This window comes from Trachypithecus francoisi, unplaced genomic scaffold (genome assembly GCF_009764315.1).
Source record: "Trachypithecus francoisi isolate TF-2019V2 unplaced genomic scaffold, Tfra_2.0 Lachesis_group10, whole genome shotgun sequence".
Taxonomy (NCBI): domain Eukaryota; kingdom Metazoa; phylum Chordata; class Mammalia; order Primates; family Cercopithecidae; genus Trachypithecus; species Trachypithecus francoisi.
In genome coordinates this window covers 87,871,314-87,894,274 of record NW_022681455.1, presented here as the reverse complement: position 1 = coordinate 87,894,274, position 22,961 = coordinate 87,871,314, and the positions used below count along the sequence as shown (strand labels likewise).

Sequence of the window (22,961 nt, the reverse complement as noted above, 5' to 3'; positions counted from 1 at the left end):
TATAGTCAGGTCACTCTGGAACAGTAAGTTCCCTAAGAGCAGGGTCTGTGCCTAGGCAGGTTCATTGAATGATATTTCCTAATATGTAGGCTAGCATGTATACATCTTGCTCTTCAGTTAAATAATTTGTTAGACAAATATTTATTGAAGGCCTACTAGGTACTATGTTAGGTATTGAGGATACAGTATGAACAAAATACATAACATTCTTGCCTTCTTAAAACTGTTCTTAAAGGTATGTGTAGCGGACAGACAATAAAAAAGCCATACACACACACACACACACATACACAGTCATGCATCGCTTAATGACCAAGATACATTCTGAGAAATGCATCATTAGGCAATCTTGTTGTTGTGTGAACACCCATAGAGTGTACTTACACAAACTGTGGTATAGCCTACTAAGCACTAAGCTATATGGCACAGCCTATTGCTCTTAGGCTACAAACATGTACTGAATACTGTAGGCAACTGTAATATGATGGTAAGTATTTGTGTACCTAAAGATAGAAAAGGTACAGTAAAAATACAGTATTAAAATCTTATGAGACCTCCACTGTATACATGGTCCATCACTGACTAAAATGCTGTTATGTGGCATATGACTCTATGTATATAATAATTATAATATATATTATTACTACATATATGTATTTATTATGTCAGATGGTGATAAGTGCAAAGTAGAAATAAGAAAGGTAGGGGATGGGGAGTACCAGGGCAGGGGAGTAGGATGAGGGTTGTTAGCTATTTCATATAGGTGATCAGAAACGATTTCTCTAATAAAGTAACATGTAATCAGAAACTGAAGAAAGGACTATAGTCAATGATATGGATCTGAGGGAAGAGTGTACGGGGCTGGGAGTGGTAAGTGCAAAGGTCCTGAGGCAGGAGCATGCTTAGTGTCTTTGCGAGCAGTAAGGAGGAAAGTGTGGTTGAAATAGAGTAGATGGGGCAGCTGATAGGAAATGAAATAAGAGATGTAGGTCCAGACCATGGAGAGCACATAGACCATTTGAAGAACAGTGGTTTCCAGTTTGTGTGGGAGAGGAAATCATTGGAGGCTTATGATATATGACATAATCTGCCTATGACCAGGTAGAGCATGAACAGGCTGTCTTATGTCTAGTTGGAATTTAGGAGATCATTGTAAAAACCTAGGTGAGGGATAATGGTATCTTGGACCATGATAATAGCACTGAAGGTGATGGGAAGTGGTTAGATTCTGGATACAATTTGAGGATAGAGACAACAGGACTTAATAATAAATTGTAACACAGGGTATGAGAGACAAGAGAGAGTCAAGAATTACTTAATTCTTAAAGCTTATAGCTAATGCTGAAACAGAAAAAAATTGTATTTAATAATTTCCATTTTATTAGCCCACTCACCCTTATATTCTAATTCAGCCCATAAAATAAATGTTTACTCTGAGTTAATAGACAAATGTTAAATTCCATTAATAATCTATAGGGCTTTTGATTAAAAAAAATTCAGTTGGTTGTAGAAGCTCCTACATTAGTATTGGAAAAAGCAAACTTAACAACAAATTTGCTAGGCATTAGTGTTCTATTTCTGATGGTAATTAAATAATACTGTATGTGTGAAATGCAATATAATATTTAAAACACTCAATTATATCCCACCAGGTCCTTTCCAATAGACCATCGTACCCAAGACTGCATTCCTTCCCATCACTCTCCCAACCTACCTTTGTTTTCTGTTGGGCTTTCCCTTTAGAATTTAAGTCCCATGTGGTCAAAAACCTTGTGTATCATATTCATCACTACATCCCTAGTGCCTACAGTCGGAGCACAGTAAATATTTGTTGAATCAATGAGGCAATATTTAAATATTTCCCACGGATAACAGTAGTGAGGAGAGTACTCTGGGGATGCAGAGATGAGTGAACCTTGAGCTGAAAAGGATTACAAACCACAGAGCGAGGCAGGCAGAAGAAACTAGCTAAACATAAAATGAAAGAAGAGCTATAGCAAACATTCAAGCAAAATGTCATAGAAGGACAATGAAAGGAGAAATTAATTCCAGTCCTGGAGGCTTCACTAAAGACGAAACATTCACCTAAGCTGTAAAATTAAAGTATGACATAGAAAGAAAAACAGAAAAGGCAACTCTAAAATAACCATCATAGCATGAGGGCATACAACTCCAATTACATTTAGAGATTTGGAAACCAAGTATATTTGGGGCATGGAAAGCACGGCTAGCAACAAACTGCCTGGAGAGATGTCCTGGGTAATGGGGCTGGGAGAAGAGGCTGGGATCCTAGTAATGAGTAAAACTGGATCAGGGGATACGGAAATTTGAAAGGATTTGAAATAAAACCCAAGAGGAGCATATAGATGCCATTTTCATTGATTATATTAGTAAAAATAATGAAGGTTGGAGTGTGGGGAGAATGAGGAACTGTTGTTTATGAGTATAGAGTTTGAGTTTTGCAAGATGAAAATAGTTCTAGAGATTGTTTGCACAACAAGGTGAATGTAGTTAACACCACTAAACTGGACACTTAAAAATGATTAAGATTGCAAATTTTATGTTATGTATGTTTTACCACAATTTTTAGAGATGTTTAAATTCAGAAGATCTTCAAAAATATCATTGACATTTTGGGCTACTGATGACTATAAGTCTAGAACAGTTATGTACTTACATTTTGCTTTTGATAAATATTTTTAATTTAAATAAAAGAAGGAAAAAGTGAAAACACAAATGGTGAACTTCCATTTACATTTTTTAAAAAAGGTAAAACTCGGCCAGGCCCAGTGGCTCATGCCTGTAATCCCAGCACTTTGGGAGGCTGAGACGGGTGGATCATGAGGTCAGGAGATCAAGACCATCCTGGCTAACACGGTGAAACCTCATCTCTACTAAAATACAAAAAATTAGCCGGGCGTGGTGGCACATGCCTGTAGTCCCAGCTACTTGGTAGGCTGAAGAAGGAGAATCGCTTGAACCTAGGAGGTGGAGGTTGCAGTGAGCCAAGATCGCGCCACTGTGCTCCAGCCTGGGTGACAGAGTGAGACTCTGTTTCAAAAAAAAAAGTAAAATTATTTGAATCATGACAAAACTATTGACCTCTTTCTCCTATAATTTCTGAAACACAACTAAAAATGGGAAAATGAGATAGGTAGTGAAGTAGACATTAAACTCTGCTGCAGAAAAGAAAGTGATGAAAGTTCAGGTGCTTGAGTATAAAAAGTAGTGAACTAGGAATGGGAAACCATGAATTCTATTCCTATCTTCAGTAACTAGTCTTAGGACTACAGACAGTTACTGTCCTACAAAGAGCTCTAGTTCTGTTTGTAAAAGGAGGGGATTAGATGAAATATCTTAAGGTCTTGACCAATTTGAGTTTTGTGTATAAGGATATATAAGCAAAAAGTTTCCCAATTTCAGATGAGGCAGGATTAAAAAGGATATCATTCTAACTTTAAAACGCTATGCTGTGCTTGACATTAAAAGAAAATAAAAAGAAAAGGAGAAACCTTCAATTTATTGACTTGAGAGAAAATCACCGCATTTTGCACTGTCTTTATAATTTGTCTATGACTCTTCAAATAAAATGAAAACTTTCCACAACATGGTAGAATATTAAACTTCAAAGTAAAGTAAAATTATTTTCAACTCAAAGTCATCACAAAACTAAGAATTTGTCAACATTAGGGGCTAAAACTGATAGCTTATGATATGCCCAAAATAAAAGCTTGAAAGTATTTTGATTTCTTCTTAAAATAAACATCTTTTAAAATTAAGTCATTTAATCCACCTGAAATGTATTTTGGTGTATGATGTGAGGTGATACTCTAACTTCCTTAATTTTCCCCAAACTATATATTAAATAATCTATACATCCACCATTAATTCATTGTTTCCTTGATCACATATTATTTTAAGTTCTTGTGTGTATACTGGGGTGTTTTTCTGAGTTACCTATCCTCTGCCATCAATTATAGTGAATAAGTACTACACTGTTTCACTGACCTCAATTTTGGTGACTAAATTTTTCATTTAGAATTTCTATTTGATTCTTTTTTAATATACTATTGAAGTTTCTAATAAAATTCTCCAACTTGTTATCTAATTTCTTCAACATAGTGATCGTAGTTATTTTGACGTCTATGTCTGATAACTCTAATATCTAAACCAATGTAGGTGGCTCTCTGTTGTTGATCACTCCTAGCATGCCTGATAATTTTGAATGAAAGACAGACATTGTACATATTTGTAGAAATACTTTGGGGTTCTGGATGTTATCCACTACCCTTTGTGAGGAGTGAACTATTTCTGATTCCCTTTTACTCAAAGGTATAGCTTTTCAAGAGGGTCATCTGAAAGTCTGAAGTATTTACTGAAATCCCTCTTCCCTGGTGGGCCCTTAACCATATGAAATTGCCAAAAGCTCTACTCCACTGAAATGACCGTGATTATAATAAACTAGTAGACTAATTTAGGAGGTACTCACATTTTTGTAATAGTCTTTTTATCCAAGAATATGGTATAGCCCATCATTTATTCAAATCTTGCATTTCTCTTCAAAATTATCTAGGTCTTTTTTCTTTTCCATATAGGCCCACTTATTTCTTAAAAGGAATAGAAAAATGCCTAGCTACATCCTGGAATGGAAGGGACATTTAAGTATAACATCAAAAGTAGATTTCTGGCTAATATGACCAAGATATATATTTAATTCCTGTTTTTCCTAAAATCCCTAAAATAATAGTGGAAAAAAATGTTTAAGGTATAAACCCACTAAGGTATAAATCCATTAGGACAAAGAGAACAGGAAAGAGCCTCAGGACCCTGAGACCCAGACACTGCTGGGATTCACGGACATTCCACGTAGGAAGACTGGGTCTAAAAGTTCCTTTCCATTCCCTGAACACTTAGGGAGTTACTATCTGCTTCCAGCTCCCTGATTTTTGAGAGACAAAAGGCTTTTTCTCTGGTTAAAAACACTGTACTCAAGAGTATAAGGCACGGTGGAGAGCAGGAGATACAAGGATTAAACAGTGGATTTGGTTGGAGACTGCATACTTCACAGTGAGATCCCTGGTTCCCTTCCTTCACCCTGCTCTCAGGATATGGAAACAAAGTGTAAGTCCTTTGGTCATGATGTTAAAGATGTACTTTCTGGGTAGACTGAAAAGCCTTAGAGAAAAGAATTTCAGATATTGGCATCTGAGGCTTTCTACAACAAAAAGGAGCTTTTGCTATCAGGTAATCTTATAAGTGAATTCATCAAGAATCTTTCTCCTAAACACAGGAAGAAACATAAAGAAAAAAAAAAAAAAAAGCTCAATATCACTAAGCATCAGAGAAATGCAAATCAAAGCCACAACGAGGTTGGGTGCAGTGGCTTATGCCTGTAATCCTAGCACTTCAGGAGGCAGAGGCAGGAGGATTACTTGAGCCCAGGAGTTTGAGACCAGCCTGGGCAACACAGCAAGACTCTGTCTCTACAAAAAACTAAAAAATTAGTCAGGCATGGTGGCATGTACCTGTAGTCCCAGCTACTTGGGAGGCTGAGGTGAGAGGGTCCCTTGAGCTTGGGTGGTTGAGGGAACAGTGAGCTGTGCACTCTACTGCACTCCAGCCTGGGTGACAGAGTGAGACCCTGTCTCACAAAGAAAGAAAGAAATACACACACACACACAAAACAACCCACGGTGAGACAGCATCTCACATTAGTCAGAATGGCTAGTATTAAAAAGTCAAAAGACAACAGATGCTGGTGAGGCTGTAGAGAAAAGAGAATGCTTATACACTGTTTGGTGGGAATGTCAATTAGTTTAGCCACTGTGGAAAACAGTTTGGAGATTTCTCAGAGAACTTAAAACAGAACTACCATTCACCCAGTGAATCCTAATGCTGGGGCAGTATTAAAAAAAAAAAAAAAAAAGACCACTAGAGCAGGGAGGGAGGAAGGAGGGCAAGGAATGAAAAACTATTGGGAACTGTGCTTAGAACCTGGATGATGGGACCACTTACACCCCAAATCTCAGCATCATGCATATACCCAGGTATATGTATCCCCCGAATCAAAAACAAAAGCTGAAATAGTAACAAAAGAAAAAGAGAATCTTTGTACCCAGACACACAGCTTCCTATGAACTTTTTACTCCTTCACTTTTAAAAATTAATAAATAGCTAAAGAATACTGGACATCTGACAAATGCCTCCAACATGAAAGACTGAGGGAAAAGCCCCTGAAAGTCATAATGCAGAGGAAAGGAAAATTGAAGAAGAAGAAAAAAACCTCTAGGTGATATCCTCAGAAAAGATAAAATATGATATCCATGAAATATCCATAGGACAGGATACTACGAAAAATGAAAATTTAAAACATGATAGCCAACATGCAAAACTCAATAGAAGAACTGCAAGATAAAAATCAAAGAAATTGCCTCAGGAGGTGTTACAAAAAGACAAAGCAACAGAAAATAAAGGAAAAAAGATAAATGCCTAGGTGAAAATCAAGTATGCAAAATACAATCACCAATGAATGAGTATGCAAACATGCCATTTATAACACTATGTAGGTCTTTCTTTATAAACTTTCCTCTTTCTTATTTAATATTGAGCACCTACTATGTGAAAGACCCCATGGAATAATCATTATTATTTTACAGAAAGTATATAAGCCTATATAATAGACCGCAATCTTAGTAGTTAAAGGTCACGAAAGCATGTTGAAGAACAGAAGTATGTTTGTGGTCTGGGTGATTTTGTAGAGCTGCCCTTAAAGTCTGGTAAGACCTCAAAGTCCAGTAACCCTGAAAGAAGGAAGGATATTCCAGGCAGAGAAAATAGTGTGAGCGGAGGGACAGAACCCCACAAAATTCAAGACACAGTAATTATTGTATTGGCTGAAGCACAGAGTGTTTAGTAGGAGAGAACTGTGGACAGAGAGGCTGTTATGACCAGCAGTGAACAAAGAATGTTTCTGTAATTTAGGAGCTGTGAAGATAATGCTGTGAAGTTCTGAACGGAACAAGGTTTATTCCCAGGTTGGATGTTAGTATAGAGCAGGAAAAAGAGCACTGGACGAACAGTCAGCCAATCTGCCCCTAAAAGCCCAAGGTTATAAGGCAGGTCACTTCACTACTAGGGACCTAGCTTTTAGAGATAAGCTACTGAAGTCTAAAATTCTGCACAGGAAATCGCTGCAAGTGTTCAAGCATCTGACTTCGTGGGATCAGATAAACTGGAAAGGTGACAATAGGAATAGGAAGATAGGTAGAGAATAAAACCTTAAGACAAAAACCTTAAATAGAACATATATTAAGAAACATAGCTGTATTGTAGATTAACTGTCCTGAAAATAGAAGCATACTGAAAATCAGAAGGCTACCTGTAGACGATCCACATGAACTTTGACTCCTCCAATTATTCCTTTTTTAAGGGCTGCCAGCATATCTAATATGGGGTTGAACCGGCTACCTCTAAAAAATATAAATAAACAAAATGTACAGATTAACAACAGAATGGTGAATTAATAATCTAATACTAAGTGCCCCTTATATATACAAAGTATTCTACCACCTACTAAGAAGTATACAAAAATATCCAAGGAGGCCTTTCTTCCCAAGGGCTCACTGCATTCATGGCAGTGAGACACTTGCATCTTACTTCTTGTATCAACCTACCTTATATTGTCTTCCCGGATGAGAACAAGGAAAAGTGGACGTCCGTGCATTTTCCAATATTGTTTAATGAACTGCAGTGCATTCTGTCAAAACAGAATGAGGTAGGATGTAATGACACAGTATCTAAGATGAACAGGATGCTCAACCATGAGTGCCAAAGAGCCAACAAAATTCTTATGTAGCAAGACAGTTCACAATCCAACCCTGAATAACTTAGACTACTTAGGGGTAGAAGTGCTCTAGCAGGTTCTGTGGGTACATGCAAGTTATGTTGAACCCACTTGGAGTTCAATGATTTCAAACTTCATTCTTAAAAGTAATCACACTACATTTGTTTTAATGGTTTTTTTACCCCTCTTTTAAAAAATTTTAATCTATTTGTCTGTTTATTTATTTAGAGACTGCCAAGGTTGGTCTAGAACTCCTGGGCTCAAGTTATCCACCTGCCTCAGCCTCCCAAAGTGCTGGGATTACAGGTATGAGCCAATGTGCTTGGCCTCCTTTTTTTAAAAAGCCTAAAATATACAGTTCAAGAATGGCCTCAGGGGGAACAATCATGCCAGCCATTCAGAAGATTAACTCACTTCATATTACTAGGGATTTATATTACAGCAGGTGGAGAAGACTGGACTGAATTTATACAGACCATTAGCAATGTAGAGGGAGTTCTTTATTTGACTAATTATCTATCTATCTATCTGTCAATCAATCATCTCAAAGACTTAAATATAATCATCATCATCACATCAAAAACTTATACAATACTTCACCATATGTCAGGCACTATTTTTAGTACTTTACATATATTAACTCATTTAATCCTCAGAACACCCCTTAATTATTATTCAGTTTTACAGATGGGAAAACAAGGCACAGAGGAGTTAAGTAACTTGCCCAAGAACACACAGCTGGCAAGTGGCATAGCCAAGATTTTAACGAATGCAATCTGGCTCCAGATTTCATGCTTTAAATCATGATTCTAACCTTCTCTGCTCTGTAAGTAGAAAAGGGAGTGAAGATTTTAACTCATGGAGTTATGAGTTAGCTGAGGTTTTACTGGATATTCTTCATGAATAAAATTATTTTGCTAATTTACCTTTTGTTCAAAAAGAGATAAACTGTCATATGAACATATTTTTCAAAATAGGTCCCCCTGTTTTTCTGAATTGTATCTTTTCATTTCATTTGTAGAAAGGCACAATCAGCAGTCATACAACTGTCTATAAGACAGAGGTCATCTATTATGCCAATGCTGCAAGTAATTCACACACTCCAAAGCTATGCAGGTGGTTTTAGTGTCATGCTTTACACTGTGTTAACCTAGTATCACAGATATCTGGGAGTACTCAATATAGTAACATATGATAAAATCAGTGGAAACAAAGTCATTCCATTTTTAAGAAAGGTGTTCCGAAGCTACCTTTATGTCATCTATCAGCAGGAAAACATCCTGAGACATGTAGAAATCACTTAGGTCGAAAATAATCGGGTAACAAACCACAGTCTTTCCTAAAATGCGATAAATCTGTAAGGGAAAAAGTTTTAAAACAAATAACTAAAGAACATACCAAAGGCAAAGGTGCAGTACTATAAGTCTCAAAAATAAAAACTGATGTTTAATTCTGAATAAGCATATAAATTAATAGCTTGTGACATCCACATAATATTTAAAAATTTTAGTTTCTTGATTGAATCAGTATACTAATAAACTTAAAGCAGTCTACCTCTAATATGATGGAAAAAGTCTGTGAGTAAATATTGTTATAATTAGATATTTTACAAAGCTTAGAAAAAATATATTTAGCAGTGAGGTGCTCCTTCATATTTATAAGACTTATATGATATTATGCAAAATCAGTAAGATTTACTAGCAGAAAATAATACTTTAGATAAGTAGTCTGAGTACATAATGAAAATGAAAAAGGATGCATAGCAGGTCAAACACCATTTCAGTATGTGGTATTAGAATCCAAAAACTACTTTTTGAGGACATTTCATGAGTACCTTTGATGTACCGAGGCAGCCAATGGGCCTATCTGGCCTTCCGGAGAGTCCTAACTTTTCGTTGATACCCAGGTGGAAATAAGCCTGTAAGACACAAGTTTGTAAGTTAGAGTCAGGTAAGAATCCATGTCACTTTCTTGCCCCTGAGTATTGCCCTGTTAATTTTTGATCTTTCCAGAGAGAAAGAAGCTAGGGAACCCTAATCCAAAAACTTGTAGGAAGACAAGCTAGCCAAAGATGTCAGCTTAGATTTTGGATTACTGAGAGATTTGAGAGCAAAACTTTTGCAGATCTACTTAGCAATATTCTTAAATCTGATATTGTTCTTACACTGCTATAAATGTACAACGTGCATGACTCTGATTCATAAAAGAACACAAAGAGGCTAAGGCTTCCTGTATCATTAAAAAAATCTAGTTGTTTAACATTGTTAAAACTAGGCCCATAATCTCCTACTAAATTTCCACCTTCAAGTATTTCCCACCAAAATGAAAATGTCTTCATTGATTTTTTCTGATTATATACATTTTATGAAATATTCAAACCATATACTCAAAGTGAATGTTCCTGTTTATTTTCACAATCCCTTTTGCAACAACTATTTCTCTGGTACATGCTGAAAGGAGTATAGTTTATTGTATGATCCCTAAGGGGCACCAAGAGTATAGATAGGGTTAAAGACTCTTAAAAGTACATCAATAAATATATACTCATATTATACACATGTCAATACGTGTGTATATTTCCATAAATGGGTTCATATAACATATATTCTGTGTCCCATTTTTTAAACTTAATATTGTGGTATTCCAGTTTCAAGATGTTAAAATGGGCTGGGTGCGGTGGCTAGCGCCTGTAATCCCAGCATTTTGGGAGGCTGAGGTGGGCAGATCACGAGGTCAGGAGATCGAGACCATCCTGGCTAACATGGTGAAACCCTGTCTCTACTAAAAATACAAAAAATTATGTGGGCATGGCGGCGGGTGCCTAGTAGTCCCAGCTACGAGGGAGGCTGAGGCAGGAGAATGGCATGAATCCAGGTGGTGGAGCTTGCAGTGAGCCGAGATCATGCCACTGCACTCCAGCCTGGGTGACAGAGCAAGACTCCGTCTCAAACAAACAAACAAACAAAGATGTTAAAATGAGTCTATACTTTTTCTGTACATTCCTATGTTGAAATGATTGAAGAAATATTAAAATTGAGGGGGAAAGCTGGCCACAGTGGCTCATGCCTGTAATCCTAGCACTTTGGGAGGCCGAGGCGGGTGGATCACCTGAGGTCAGGAGTTCAAGACCTGCCTGGCCGACATGGTGAAACCTAGTCTCTACTAATAATACAAAAATTAGCTGGGCATGGTAGCACACACCTATAATCCTAGCTACTCGGGAGGCTGAGGCAGGAGAATTGCCTGAACCCAGGAGGCAGAGGTTGCAGTGAACCGAGATGGCACCATTGCACTCCAGTCTGGGCGACAAGAGTGAAACTCCATCTCAAAAATAAATACATAAATAAATAAAAACTGAGGGGGAAAAGTCTGCAGAAGTATTACAAAACAGGGAAGGGTGTCACAGTGGAACAGAAACTTCTAGAATTTCTAGAAGGTTAAAAACGGAGAGTCTTGGAATGAATTAGGAGTTAATCAGTGTCAGAGCTGAGCACTTAATCTAATCAAGAAGCCCCTTTACCTTTTTTAACTCCTATCTCCTGATAAAGGTAGCTCCCATTTTTTTGTTATTTTAAAAATAATTCAATAAACATCTTTGGACAGTGTGTCATTATATCTGCAGGATAATTTCCTAGACTTGCTGGATCAAAGAGAATACATTCTCTTTGAAATATAATGTAAAGTTGGTCACCCTCTAGAAATAATGTACCAATTTATACTGGTATTAACTGTGTACAGGCCTTGCCACCTTCTTGGGTCAAAATAATATTTTGTTTTATTGTTTAAACTACTATATTAAAATATTCTGTGGTTCAGCATTTTCTAATATATTTAATGACTATTTGTATGTTTTGTAACTTTTTTCATTTGTTCCCTTTTCTATGGGGGAATTTGGCATCCTTTTTTGTTTTAAGAAATCTTGGTATATTAAGAGTATTGCCCCTTAAATACTTTGCCCAGTTTGCTCCTCTTCAGTGTTGTTATGAAATGTGAGAATGACTGCACAGTACGTGGAATCTCATTTCAACATGTGGTATTTCAATATAAACATTTTTCTATTAGGAAATTTCACAAGCACCTTTGATATGCCAGGCTGTTCGCTATATTTATTTATACAGTATTTGTCAATCATTTCCTCAATGGCTTTCTGGCATTGGTATCATTCTAAAAATGGACTTCCCTTCCCAACAGCTAAAACATATTCTCCTATTTTTTATTCTAGTGCTTTTATATTTAAATAATTTTAAAAGTTTTCAATTTTTGATCTGTCTGCAATTTATTTTTACATTTAATGAGAGAAATTAACCTATATTTTCCTAAATGGAAAATCAAACCAACTATCTCTACACAATCTAGTGATTGTGATTTGGACCAATTTCACATAATAACTTCATTGTATACAAAATTAGTGGTGTTGCCAGAGCTCTCTGTTCACTGACATAGTGCACACATCTATGTGAGAGTTGGGTTTGTATCTCTTTCTCCTTTCGAGTTGTACATTCCTGTAGAACAGCAGCTCAAGCTGGCACTGTGCCTAGTATGTAGCTGGTGCTCAGGAAATACTTGATAGATGAATGAGGGAGCAACTGAATATTCTCCTGAGCCACACGTGCTGTGAATATTGATTCTGGAATAGCAGTGATTTTAGACAAAGTCAACTGGCCAGAAACGGTGCTTTATAAGCATTATGTTGCATAGCTGCACTGAAGCCACAGCACATAACACTAGATGCAGCCCCCTTTACCTCATATATTAATAGTTTCAAATTTTCAGAAATAAATGTATAGTAAAATGTGTTGATCTAGGTGGGTTTCCTTTAAATACTACTCTTTGTTACAGTAAAAGGATTCTCCTTAACTTTCTGAACCATGGTATGGCAGGTCTGTGACTATTTAGTGCTCCCCACATTCCAGGGTGCATATAACACTGCCCCCATGTTGTACACATTCATAACATTTAGTGCACCGAAAGACATAGTAGTGACCAAACTACCCAGAAATACAGAAGTACTTCATACTAGGTCTGTACCATAGAGCAGAATTCTGTATTCCGATCCCCATGAAGCAAATCACACTACAGTCATCAGATCATGAATATTAACCATATGCTGTGTAAAAGCCCTGCTCTCAGCTGTCTGCCTTCACATCCTCTTCAGTGGGCTGAGGGAGGGAGTGGCTTCTCAGAAGAAAGGGAGCAACTGCTAGCATAAGAATATGTGCATCAGCTAAGATTTGAGGGAACACCTTTACTTTGAACAGGCAGACTTATAAGGAGCAGAATACTAGGTAATATATCTTAGAGGATGAATTCCAAAGAGTAGCTACTTAGGAACACAGACGCTACAGCTACAACCAAAAAACAATCTTCCATCTCAACACATGCATAGGAAGGTTGGCTCTTGCTCACAAGTCTGTCTTTTTAGCCACACGACACCAAAATTGCAAGTCGTTTGTTAACACCATCTTTAAAACAAGATATAAAATAAGCCAGGAACTGTTTTAAGTCTTCACTTGCTCTGTAACAGAAGGCCTTCTACTGCCTCTGATTCCACAAGCACTTTGTATGAACATCTATTATAACAGTTATCAAAGTGAACTGTAATTCACTGTTTTTTTTCTGTCAAACCAGTAAACTCAGAGGTCACTGAGAACAGGGACAAAGTCATTTCATCTGAGTGTCCTACACAGTGCTCTGCATATAGCATGTGTTTGTTGCTGAATGAATGAATATCACATTCAAGTCATCTGCTCTCCATGTTAGCCTTTTAAATCTTGATTGCATGTTGTCTGGTAGGATATAAACTCACCTACTATTAAAATAAGTTGCTAATATTAATTAGACTAGAAAAAACAGATTTGGGTTAATTTGTTTTAAGAGTATGTTTATCAAAGAATAAGCTTTGTTGGCATTCTCTAGAGCTTTCAGCAGGAGAGCATAAAAGTGTATTAGCAGCCGACAGCCTGCAGCTAATACTAAGAGCTCAGCGTGGGAGCCTTAGATTTTGGCATCCTTCCCTCTCCTTCCATGTTGCTTCCACTCCTTGCCTTATAACATTATGTACATCTGGGTATGAGTTTAAATTGTTACCTACTCTAGGGATCCTTGTATTTTCAGCTTTATCTCTTGGCAGGGTGGCGGTGGTTAAATTTATTAGAGAAGGTGGAAGGACTCTCCAAGACCTGGTGCTCTTGGTGACCTGACACCCAGGTTCTGGTTTCTGTTGCCTAATGTCAAGATCCAGCCCTGATACCAGAGTCCTGCATTTTCCCATGTAATATGTACCTTTCTTTTCTAAGCCTTCATTTTTGTGTTATAGCAACAAGACTTTGACTACAACCATTTATATTAAGCTAACAAACTTAATCATGTCTTCTTGAGATATACTGTTATAAAGACTTCTACTACACACTGAGCAGTTTGTTCTTATGTTATTTTTAACAATTACTAAACAAAAATGGCAGTTTATAAATAAGTAGTCGGTGGGAGTCAACAATGTCCTGTCTCTAATGAGCAAGAATATTCACAAGCATAGGCAATAACAGATCCATCTACAGAGCAGTGCATGCAAAAGGCCTCAAACATTACCTTTTAATTCCATCCCAAATACGTATGGAACTACATCAATGATAAACATACAGATGTTACTTTTACTTTGTAATTGCTTTGAGACCCAGCAAACCAAAGGGGCTAAAATTACTTCAGACACCAAACAGGAAGGCAAGAGAAAAAAGGAAAGTAGTAAATATCAAAAATATTTAGGTATGAGAAGGTTTTCTTTTAAACAAACCTTCTCACATCTAAATATTTTTTGATAATCAAAGACAAAAAAATCAAAGATAAAAAGAGGAAAAAATCAAATCAAAATGTAAGAATACATTTTGATAAAAGAGAAAAAAATCAAATCAAAATATAAGAATAATTTTATTTCTATTAAAATTTAGACTAACTTGTTGTTTAACTGCTCATCCTAGGTTAGTAATAGAGTTAAGAAAGAAGTAGAAATCAACAAGACCTATAAACATAATGTACACACACACACACACACAGAGTGCAAAGTTTTTTTTAGTAACAATTTCCACTAAAGTGAACTTTGCCATTTAATTAGAAGCTTTTGGATTACTGGTCCTATACCAGAATCAGATTTTAACTGTGTGACTTGTCTGTAAACTAAGTCCAGCCATCAAGCTCTAGTACCTCTACAAAGTAAGGAAAGTAAAAGGCAGAATCACTTACTTTTACAAGCTCCTGCTGAGGCCATATCTGAATGGGTTCTACTTGTTGAGGAGTTTGAGTTTGAATACCATATGTGTTCAGAAAAACTTGAAGTCTAAAGATCATAGGGAAAAAAAGAGATGTTTTTAGAAAACACATTTACAGTTTAGGAAGCAATGGAGGAGGAGGATAAAAGGGAGCATGCTAACTTGGCGGGCATTATTAATTTGTTAGTATTAGCAATTTGCCATCTGCACTAGACTTCAGAGGTCCTTATGGATCCTCCACGAAGCATCAGATGGAAACATGAGGGGCTGGCAGGGAGGGTAAGCACTGATTTTGGTAATCCCATGTGTTTGCATGAATTTCTCAAAACTACAACCCAGGCAACACTGGCACTGGTCACAGTCTTTAATATTCACAACTAAAACAAAATTATTTTTAAACATGAAAAGAATAATATGCTGGCCATTTAAAGTGACATTAATGATAGCCCTGAAAGCCTGTAAAGGAGTTTCTGAAGTTAATATCTTCTACCATACTCGACATTGTAAACATAAAGCAATCATTTCCCCTTCCCTCCCCACAAAAAAACACACCACCCACTTGGATTTCATACCTTTGGCTTTCTGCTATAAGTGCCACATAAACTACCAAATCATTTTCCAGTGGGCCCTGTAATGCAGAATAAGGGAGGGGGAAAACATTTTAAAAGATCTGGTCATCATCAGCTACAATGAGAATCAAGGACAATATTAACCATCTCTAAGCAGTTCATTAAAATGATGGGCACTAGCTGGCTCTCAGCGGCCACCTTTCTTTCCTTGCTTGCCACTGCCTACTAATCAATTTGATGGTGTAGACAGAGTAATGGAACACCAAGGAATGGAAAGCCGTAAACCTCATCACTACCACAGGGGCTAGCCTGTCAGGGTTATTTTGAATGATGCATAAGAGTAGTTTGGGGACCGAGAGTCATTTTCCATCATTTAACTCTAAAGGGAAGAGGAGGAACTAAAAGTAAAAACCCAATTTATGTATTCTCTGTAAAAAAAAAAAAACGACCATGAGTTAAAATTGTTCATCTAACATCTTAACCACATATAAGGTTATTCCCTTTCTTGTTAGCCAATTTTCCTTTGGCACCTTCTACATCTAAATAGCTTTATTCTAATAGATAATTCTTATAATAGAGCATGAACTACCCAGTTGACTATGTAATTAACATTATGTTCATTAAATACAAGCTGTTGGACTTAATAGTTCTAATCAAAGATAGTGTTGGATATTTGCTACTCATCTTTTGTGTGATAAAGATTCACTATAACATGTATTATACATGTTAAATTGAACCCAATTTTGGAACCTGTATATAATTAACAGAGAACATTAAGAAGCACCAATAAATTGTAGTATTAGGGAGCTCTGAAAATACTGATCAAACATAACTCTTATAGTAATGAATCCAACAGTCCCAATAATATGCTGTAAAACATTTGATTTATCATCAATCAGTTCCTCTCTATGGTATTCAATATGCCACTGAAATTTATGTATGATGGAAGGCAAGAAACACCGGCATACATATATCAGCAGTAAATACCATACAATCAAAGGGATGGCTCCCAGAATCATCGTGAGTGTGCCATTTCAGGCAGACTTTCATTTGATTTAAATGAATGTGCAAGAGAAAATGTGATTCAACAATACAACAAAAAAAATTACCCATTTAAAATTTTATAAATTCTGTTTTTACTTGATAAAGACCTTATAATTAAATGTTTCTCAAAAGGATGAGAAAAAACTTAAGTTTTCAAAGCCTCATCAAGATTTCTAACAACAAATGAAAAAATTAAGCTCTGTTTCTCTTGGATGAGATCTAGTATTTACTGCTTTAAAAGGAAGAGTAACCTTAGAATAGGCCATTATGTACAATCTTCAGGACAGTTATGGGATTCTTAAATAAAAAGCAAATGAAAACATACTAGAATACAGATGGTATTTCAATAATAAATAAGGCAACTTACAGATTGTAATTGGCAAACTGGAATCTTCTTTTTGAATCATAGGTCTGTTTAGGATATTGTTTCCACTTGTGTAACAGAGTACTCAGATCTAAAATGGTCACTATACATGTTGAATCATACTGAGCATCTAGTTAGGGGACTATTAGAGGGCTGAAGAGCTCTTTGATTGTAAAAACTAAGCATTTCAGATAGTCTGGTTCACAAACCATCTACCACAATGAGCTTGGACTTAGAACTCCAGCCCAAGTGGGACCCTTTGCCCCATTCACCACTGAGAGAAAGAATTCAGCTCGGACAGCCCCACTCCTAAAACTCTCTTCCTTTCACTGCCAAAGTTGAAACCATCTGTTCTGTTTTTACCATTTTCCTCAAACCACCACTATTGGTTTCTTTGTTTGTTTGTTTGTTTGTTTGAGACAGGTTTTCACTCTGTTGCCCAGGCTGGATTGTAGTGGTGTGATCCTGGCTCACTGCAGCCTAGACCTCCTGGGCTCAGGTGATCCTCCTGCCTCAGCCTCCCAAGTAGCTGGGACTACAGGTGTGCACCACCACACCTGACTAATTTATATATATTTTTTTTAGAGACAGATTTCACCATATTGCCAAGGCTGGTCCTGAACTCCTGGGCTCAAGCGATCTGCCCACATTGACCTCCCAAAGTGTTGGGATTAGAGGTGTGAGCCACTGCATCCAGCAAACCACCACCACTGTTGTTCAAAACCCATTAAGTCTCTCTGATAATTTCCTAATAGTAATTAATACCTTCTTTTCTGAATGGCATTTTTCCTAATAATATAATAATACTTTCTGCTCATAGGTCACAAACACACACACACATATATACACACACTCAAGCCCTGTGTGGTACTAGTAATCTTCATTTTACAGACATTTGTTGACTCATTCATCTGACCAAGAGGACACTAATCCACAAGACTCCATGTTAGAATATGAATATGATCCAATGTCTCTCCTTGAGGAGTTCAGTCTACTAGGAGAGATGGATAACAGATAAGATTTCACACACGTGTTTACTATCACATAAAAGTATTTTACTGGTATCTTTCTTTGGCAGATCTACCTCATTAAAAAAAAAGTGACTGCAGGACATGACATTCTGTGGATATACCATACTTTATTTTTAAAATGTTTATGTTGATGGACATTTAAATGGTTTCCAATTTTTCATTTCTACAGAGAATATAATAATTGTGGCTGGGCGCGGTGGCTCAAGCCTGTAATCCCAGCACTTTGGGAGGCTGAGACGGGCGGATCACGAGGTCAGGAGATCGAGACCATCCTGGCTAACATGGTGAATCCCCGTCTCTACTAAAAAATACAAAAAACTAGCCGGGCGAGGTGGCAGGCGCCTGTAGTCCCAGCTTACTTGGGAGGCTGAGGCAGGAGAATGGCGTAAACCCAGGAGGCGGAGCTTGCAGTGAGCTGAGATCCGGCCACTGCACTCCAGCCTGGGCGACAGAGCGAGACTCCGTCTCCAAAAAAAAAAAAAAAAAAAAAAAAAAAAATGTCCCTATCTCAGAAAACTGCAAACAAAGTGCTAAGCACAGTATTTCACACAAAAACACTCAATAAAGGGCACTAATTCTTGCTGTAGTTGCACATTTGCTTTATTGTTATCTTCACACCTATCCTTGGACAGCTGCTGCCCTCCTCCTTGTCTAGATTTGGTATAATGCCTATGTTGCCCTAGATCCCATTGGCTTCCACCATTCTAAGACATCCTTTTTTTTTATATGGCTAGTTCTTCCCCAAATGATTCTGAACGTCTTTTTAAAGACATCCTCAGGTGACTTAACACCTTCTTTAATGCTATGGTCTGAATGTGTATGTTCCTCCTGAAATTCAGGTTGAAATTTTAACCCCCAAGGTGATGGTATTGGCAAGGGATAAGGGGCTGCGGAATGGAGAGGGGTGCTTTGGGAGGTAATTAGGTCATGAGGGCAGAACCCTCATGAGCACGATTGGTATCCTTATAAAACAGGTCCTGCACCCTTTCCATCATGTGAGGACACAGGGAGAAGGCATCATTTATGAACCAGAGAGCAAGCCCACATCAAACACTCAATCTACCAGCACCGTGGTCTTGGATCACCCAGCTTTTAGAACTGCGAGAAATAAATTTCTGATGTTGATATGCTACCCAGTTTATGGTATTTTGTTATAGCAACCTGAACAAATTAAGACACTTAGCTACTACCCATTTTTTTCCTTTCATTTCTCAAACATAAGACTATAATTATGTCCTTACCTTTCTTGCCTCTGAACTTCTGCCCTCTACAATCTATCCTGCCCTGTCTTTAGAGATACATAATCCTAACACAAGTCTATGGTCACATATTCATTCTATTCATTCTCTTTCTCAAATCTCATAAACTCTAGTAGCTTTAAGCTATTATCTCTAAGTGTCATAGGATCCTTGGGGAGTCATTTTGCCAGTCAGAAACCTCTGTGGCCAGTGGAGCCTTCTACTTGAATATTGTCCACACCAACTGGGCTCCTTCCACCCACGTGGCCTGGTAGGCTGTGCTCAGCTTGCACTACCAGCCTGGATCTCACACTTGCCAAGGATGAGCCAGGCGTGGGGTAGTGAGGGGTATGTGGGTGAGCAATGTGATGAGCCGGGCAGAGGGGGGTGGTGCATGTTTCAGCCTTGTTTGTGTTACAGCTCTTTCAGTCCTGCCAACTTGGTGAGTCCCAAGTTTTTGTCCCATGTCCAGGAAGAATGAGGTACACAGACAACTAGAGGGTGAGCAAGGCAGAAAGGAGCTTTATTGAGTGAAAGAATAGCTCTCAGTAGACCCAAAGTGGGTAGCTCCTTTCTGCATGCAGGTCATCCCAATGAGTCAAGGAGACCTGAAGACCTGAAGTGGGTAGCTCTTTCCTGCAGCTGGTAGTCCCTACGTCTGGCTGAGTCTGGGGGTTTTTATGGGCTCAGAAGGGAGGAAGTGCATGCTGATTGGTCCATGGGTGGGCCTGGAAAAAGCACAGGTTCTCACTCTGGGCTGCAGACTCCACCCAGGGGTGGCAGCGTGGCCCTCAGGCTTCAGGTAATCCCTGGTTTGAAGGTGGAGTTTCACCAGGGACCCGCCACACCTGCTGCCCAGGAGCCTGTTTGCTTCCTGCCATCATTAACATGCTGTCCAGGGTGCCCAGGCTGTTTGTGCCAAGGGGTACCTGTAGGCCCACGACAAGCTGCCCTTAGCCCCACCGGCCTCCCTTCTGTGCTCAAAGCCCAGAGGGGGCTGAGGCAGCAGGGGGTTGGCATGTCAATGCTGCCCTGAGCTGATGCACACCCAGCTGTGTTGCATCAGCACCCAGGCTCAGTCACAACTTTGTTCCGTACTGCAGCAGGTGCCGGGAGTGGGGAGAGGCCAGGGAATGAGAGCAGGCACTTCTGAACCTGTGGGGGCTTCCCAGGCCCCCATGAGTACAAGGATGCCTGGGTCTGGATCTGCGGCTGGACAGCTGCAGCTGCACCTGAGAGCATGGGGCTCCTGCCCCACCAACTCAGTAGGGAGTGGGCCTCCTGCCTGCTCCTGGCCCCCTCTGGCTCCATGGAGTGTGCAGCCCTGGCCACACTTCCCCTGCTGCAGCTGGTGTCCCTGCAGTGGCTGCTCTAGTCAGGTTGCTGCCGCTATTATAAGCAGATGTTTCCATGTTTATATTTCTAGTCTTGACCTTTCTCTTAAGTTCTAGTTCCCACATTTTAAACTGTTTTCTGGACATTTTCTCTTGGCTATTTCCAAAGTTAATAGATCTAAAACTCAGTCCTCATCATCAACCCCACCTCCATCCCAAACAGGTTCTTATTCTTTAATCCTCATTCAATGGGTCACTCTAGCTCAGAACCTCAGAATCATCTTTGATGCCTCTCTTTTACGTAACCTCCATATGCAATTAGTCACCAGAATCCTGTGAATCCTTCCTTTGCACAGTATCTTGAATGTTGTTTTCTTTGCATTTCCATAGCAATGTTCAGGATTTAAAAGTAGCAACAACAGCGAACACTTTACGTAACTATACTCCACATGCCAGGAACTGTTTCAGTGCTTTATCAAACTATTATCCCATTTTACAGGTTTAAAACTGAGGCAATTTAGTTTAAGGAAGTTTATCCAAGAAACTTTAAGCAATTTAAACTTAAACAGAACATTTAAGCAATTTATCCAAGGACACAGACCTAGTGGAGCTAGAATTCAGACTCAGGCAGTCTGACTGCAGATTCTATGTTCATAATCACTCACTTATCCTGCCTTTCAAAGAGCAGAAAGAAGACAGACTTTAGATTGAAAGATCTACATACAAGTCCTATCTTGTCACTTCCTCTAGCAATGATCCTGCTCATCTGATGAATGCCTTAGATTACTGTGGACAAAATTGACCTGATCTCCATCCTTAAATCTACTAACTCCCAAAGCATTCCTTATCTCTATAAGGCCCCATATTATGAGCTCATTTGCTCTGGCCAAAAAAATGTGTAAGTCATCCTAAATTCCTTTTTCCTTCAAACCCCATAACCAATAACAGCAAAAAAACCAAAACAAAACAACGACCAAAACTGAGAACACTTATTGAGAATCAGGTGGCTATATTAAATTATATACTCTTAAACACCCCTATTAGGTAGGTTACTATAATTATTCTCATCTACTGATGAGAAAACTGAGGCAAAGAGTGGTTAAAAAACTTATCCAACATGATAAGCTAATACATACAGCTATTAAGTGGCAACACGGAGATTCAAACATGCGCAATCCAATCTACTTCTTATCCATTATAGTATACTGTCTGCCTCTGTGACGTGCTGCTAATTCACCAAGTCGTCACATTGGCTCTACCTCCAAAATATGTCTCAAACATACCACTTCTCTCCTTCTCCACTGCTAATACCACCCTACTTAAAGTAACCATGATCTTTTGCTTGGTCAACTAACTGGTCTACTTACCTCAGTCTTAAACCCCATTCCACCCATTCACAGCAGTCCATCCTGAAAACAGTAATTAAAAAGTGTAAATCAGATCATCTCACTACTACTACACCCCACCCACACATGCACATGCATATGAACACTCTGCCTAAAACTCTCCAGTAACTTCCTGTAGAATGAGAACAAAACTGCTTATCAGGCCCAAGAGGCCCTCCATGATCTAGCTCTGGCATGCTTGCCTCTTCTTTCTTATTCGCTCTTCTCTTCTTCACCATGTTTTAGCCACCTTGGGTCCTCTCTGTCCCTTGAACATGCTAACTATGTTCCCATCAAGTGCACCGGTTACAGCTGTCTGGTATGTTTTCTCCTCCAGGTTGCAGAACGAATGCTCTCTGGTCATACAGGTCTCAACCAACATCCCTGCCACACAGGACTCCTCTCTCTACCATGGCCAAAGTTGTTCTCCTCAGGCATCTCCAACCCCAGTCTACCACTTTATCTTATTTTGTCTGCCTCATAGTACCTGTCTGATACAGAAATTATATCATTTATTGTTATTCATTCCCTTCAGAAAGTAACTCCCTGAGAGCAGGGAACTTGATCTAGCTGGGCTACTGCCACCGCCCCACGCATGGAACATAGTAGTCATCCTTACTATTTGATGAATGACTGCCAGGGCAAGTTTCTCAATTCTTTGCTTATCTGTAAAATGGGAAAAGTATTTACAGTGCCTACCACAAAAGAAGAGGATCAAACAAAAGAGGGCAAGTAAAATATTTGCAAACTTTGATCTGTTACACAATGATACTTATACTATTATTTGCTGTGTGACTCACTATGTCACTTAACCTCAATAAGCCTCAGTTTCCTCATCTATAAATTGGGAATAATAAAAATATCTATTTCCTAGGTTTATGAGAATAATACATA

At 38.4% G+C, this 22,961-nt stretch overlaps 1 protein-coding gene across 5 annotated transcripts in view; it reads right to left on the bottom strand.

Moving 5' to 3' along the window:
* Positions 1-22,961, bottom strand: part of PHKB (phosphorylase kinase regulatory subunit beta) — a 247,000-nt gene that overhangs the window by 42,875 nt on the left and 181,164 nt on the right. For all 5 annotated transcript variants that reach the window (XM_033218310.1, XM_033218312.1, XM_033218308.1 and 2 more), the window contains 6 exons: positions 15,675-15,730; positions 15,077-15,170; positions 9,678-9,761; positions 9,094-9,198; positions 7,674-7,756; positions 7,379-7,469 (listed from right to left, as the gene is read on the bottom strand). In XM_033218310.1, the coding sequence (XP_033074201.1) occupies positions 7,379-7,469; positions 7,674-7,756; positions 9,094-9,198; positions 9,678-9,761; positions 15,077-15,170; positions 15,675-15,730 (513 nt within the window). The remainder of the gene's footprint in view (positions 1-7,378; positions 7,470-7,673; positions 7,757-9,093; positions 9,199-9,677; positions 9,762-15,076; positions 15,171-15,674; positions 15,731-22,961) is intronic.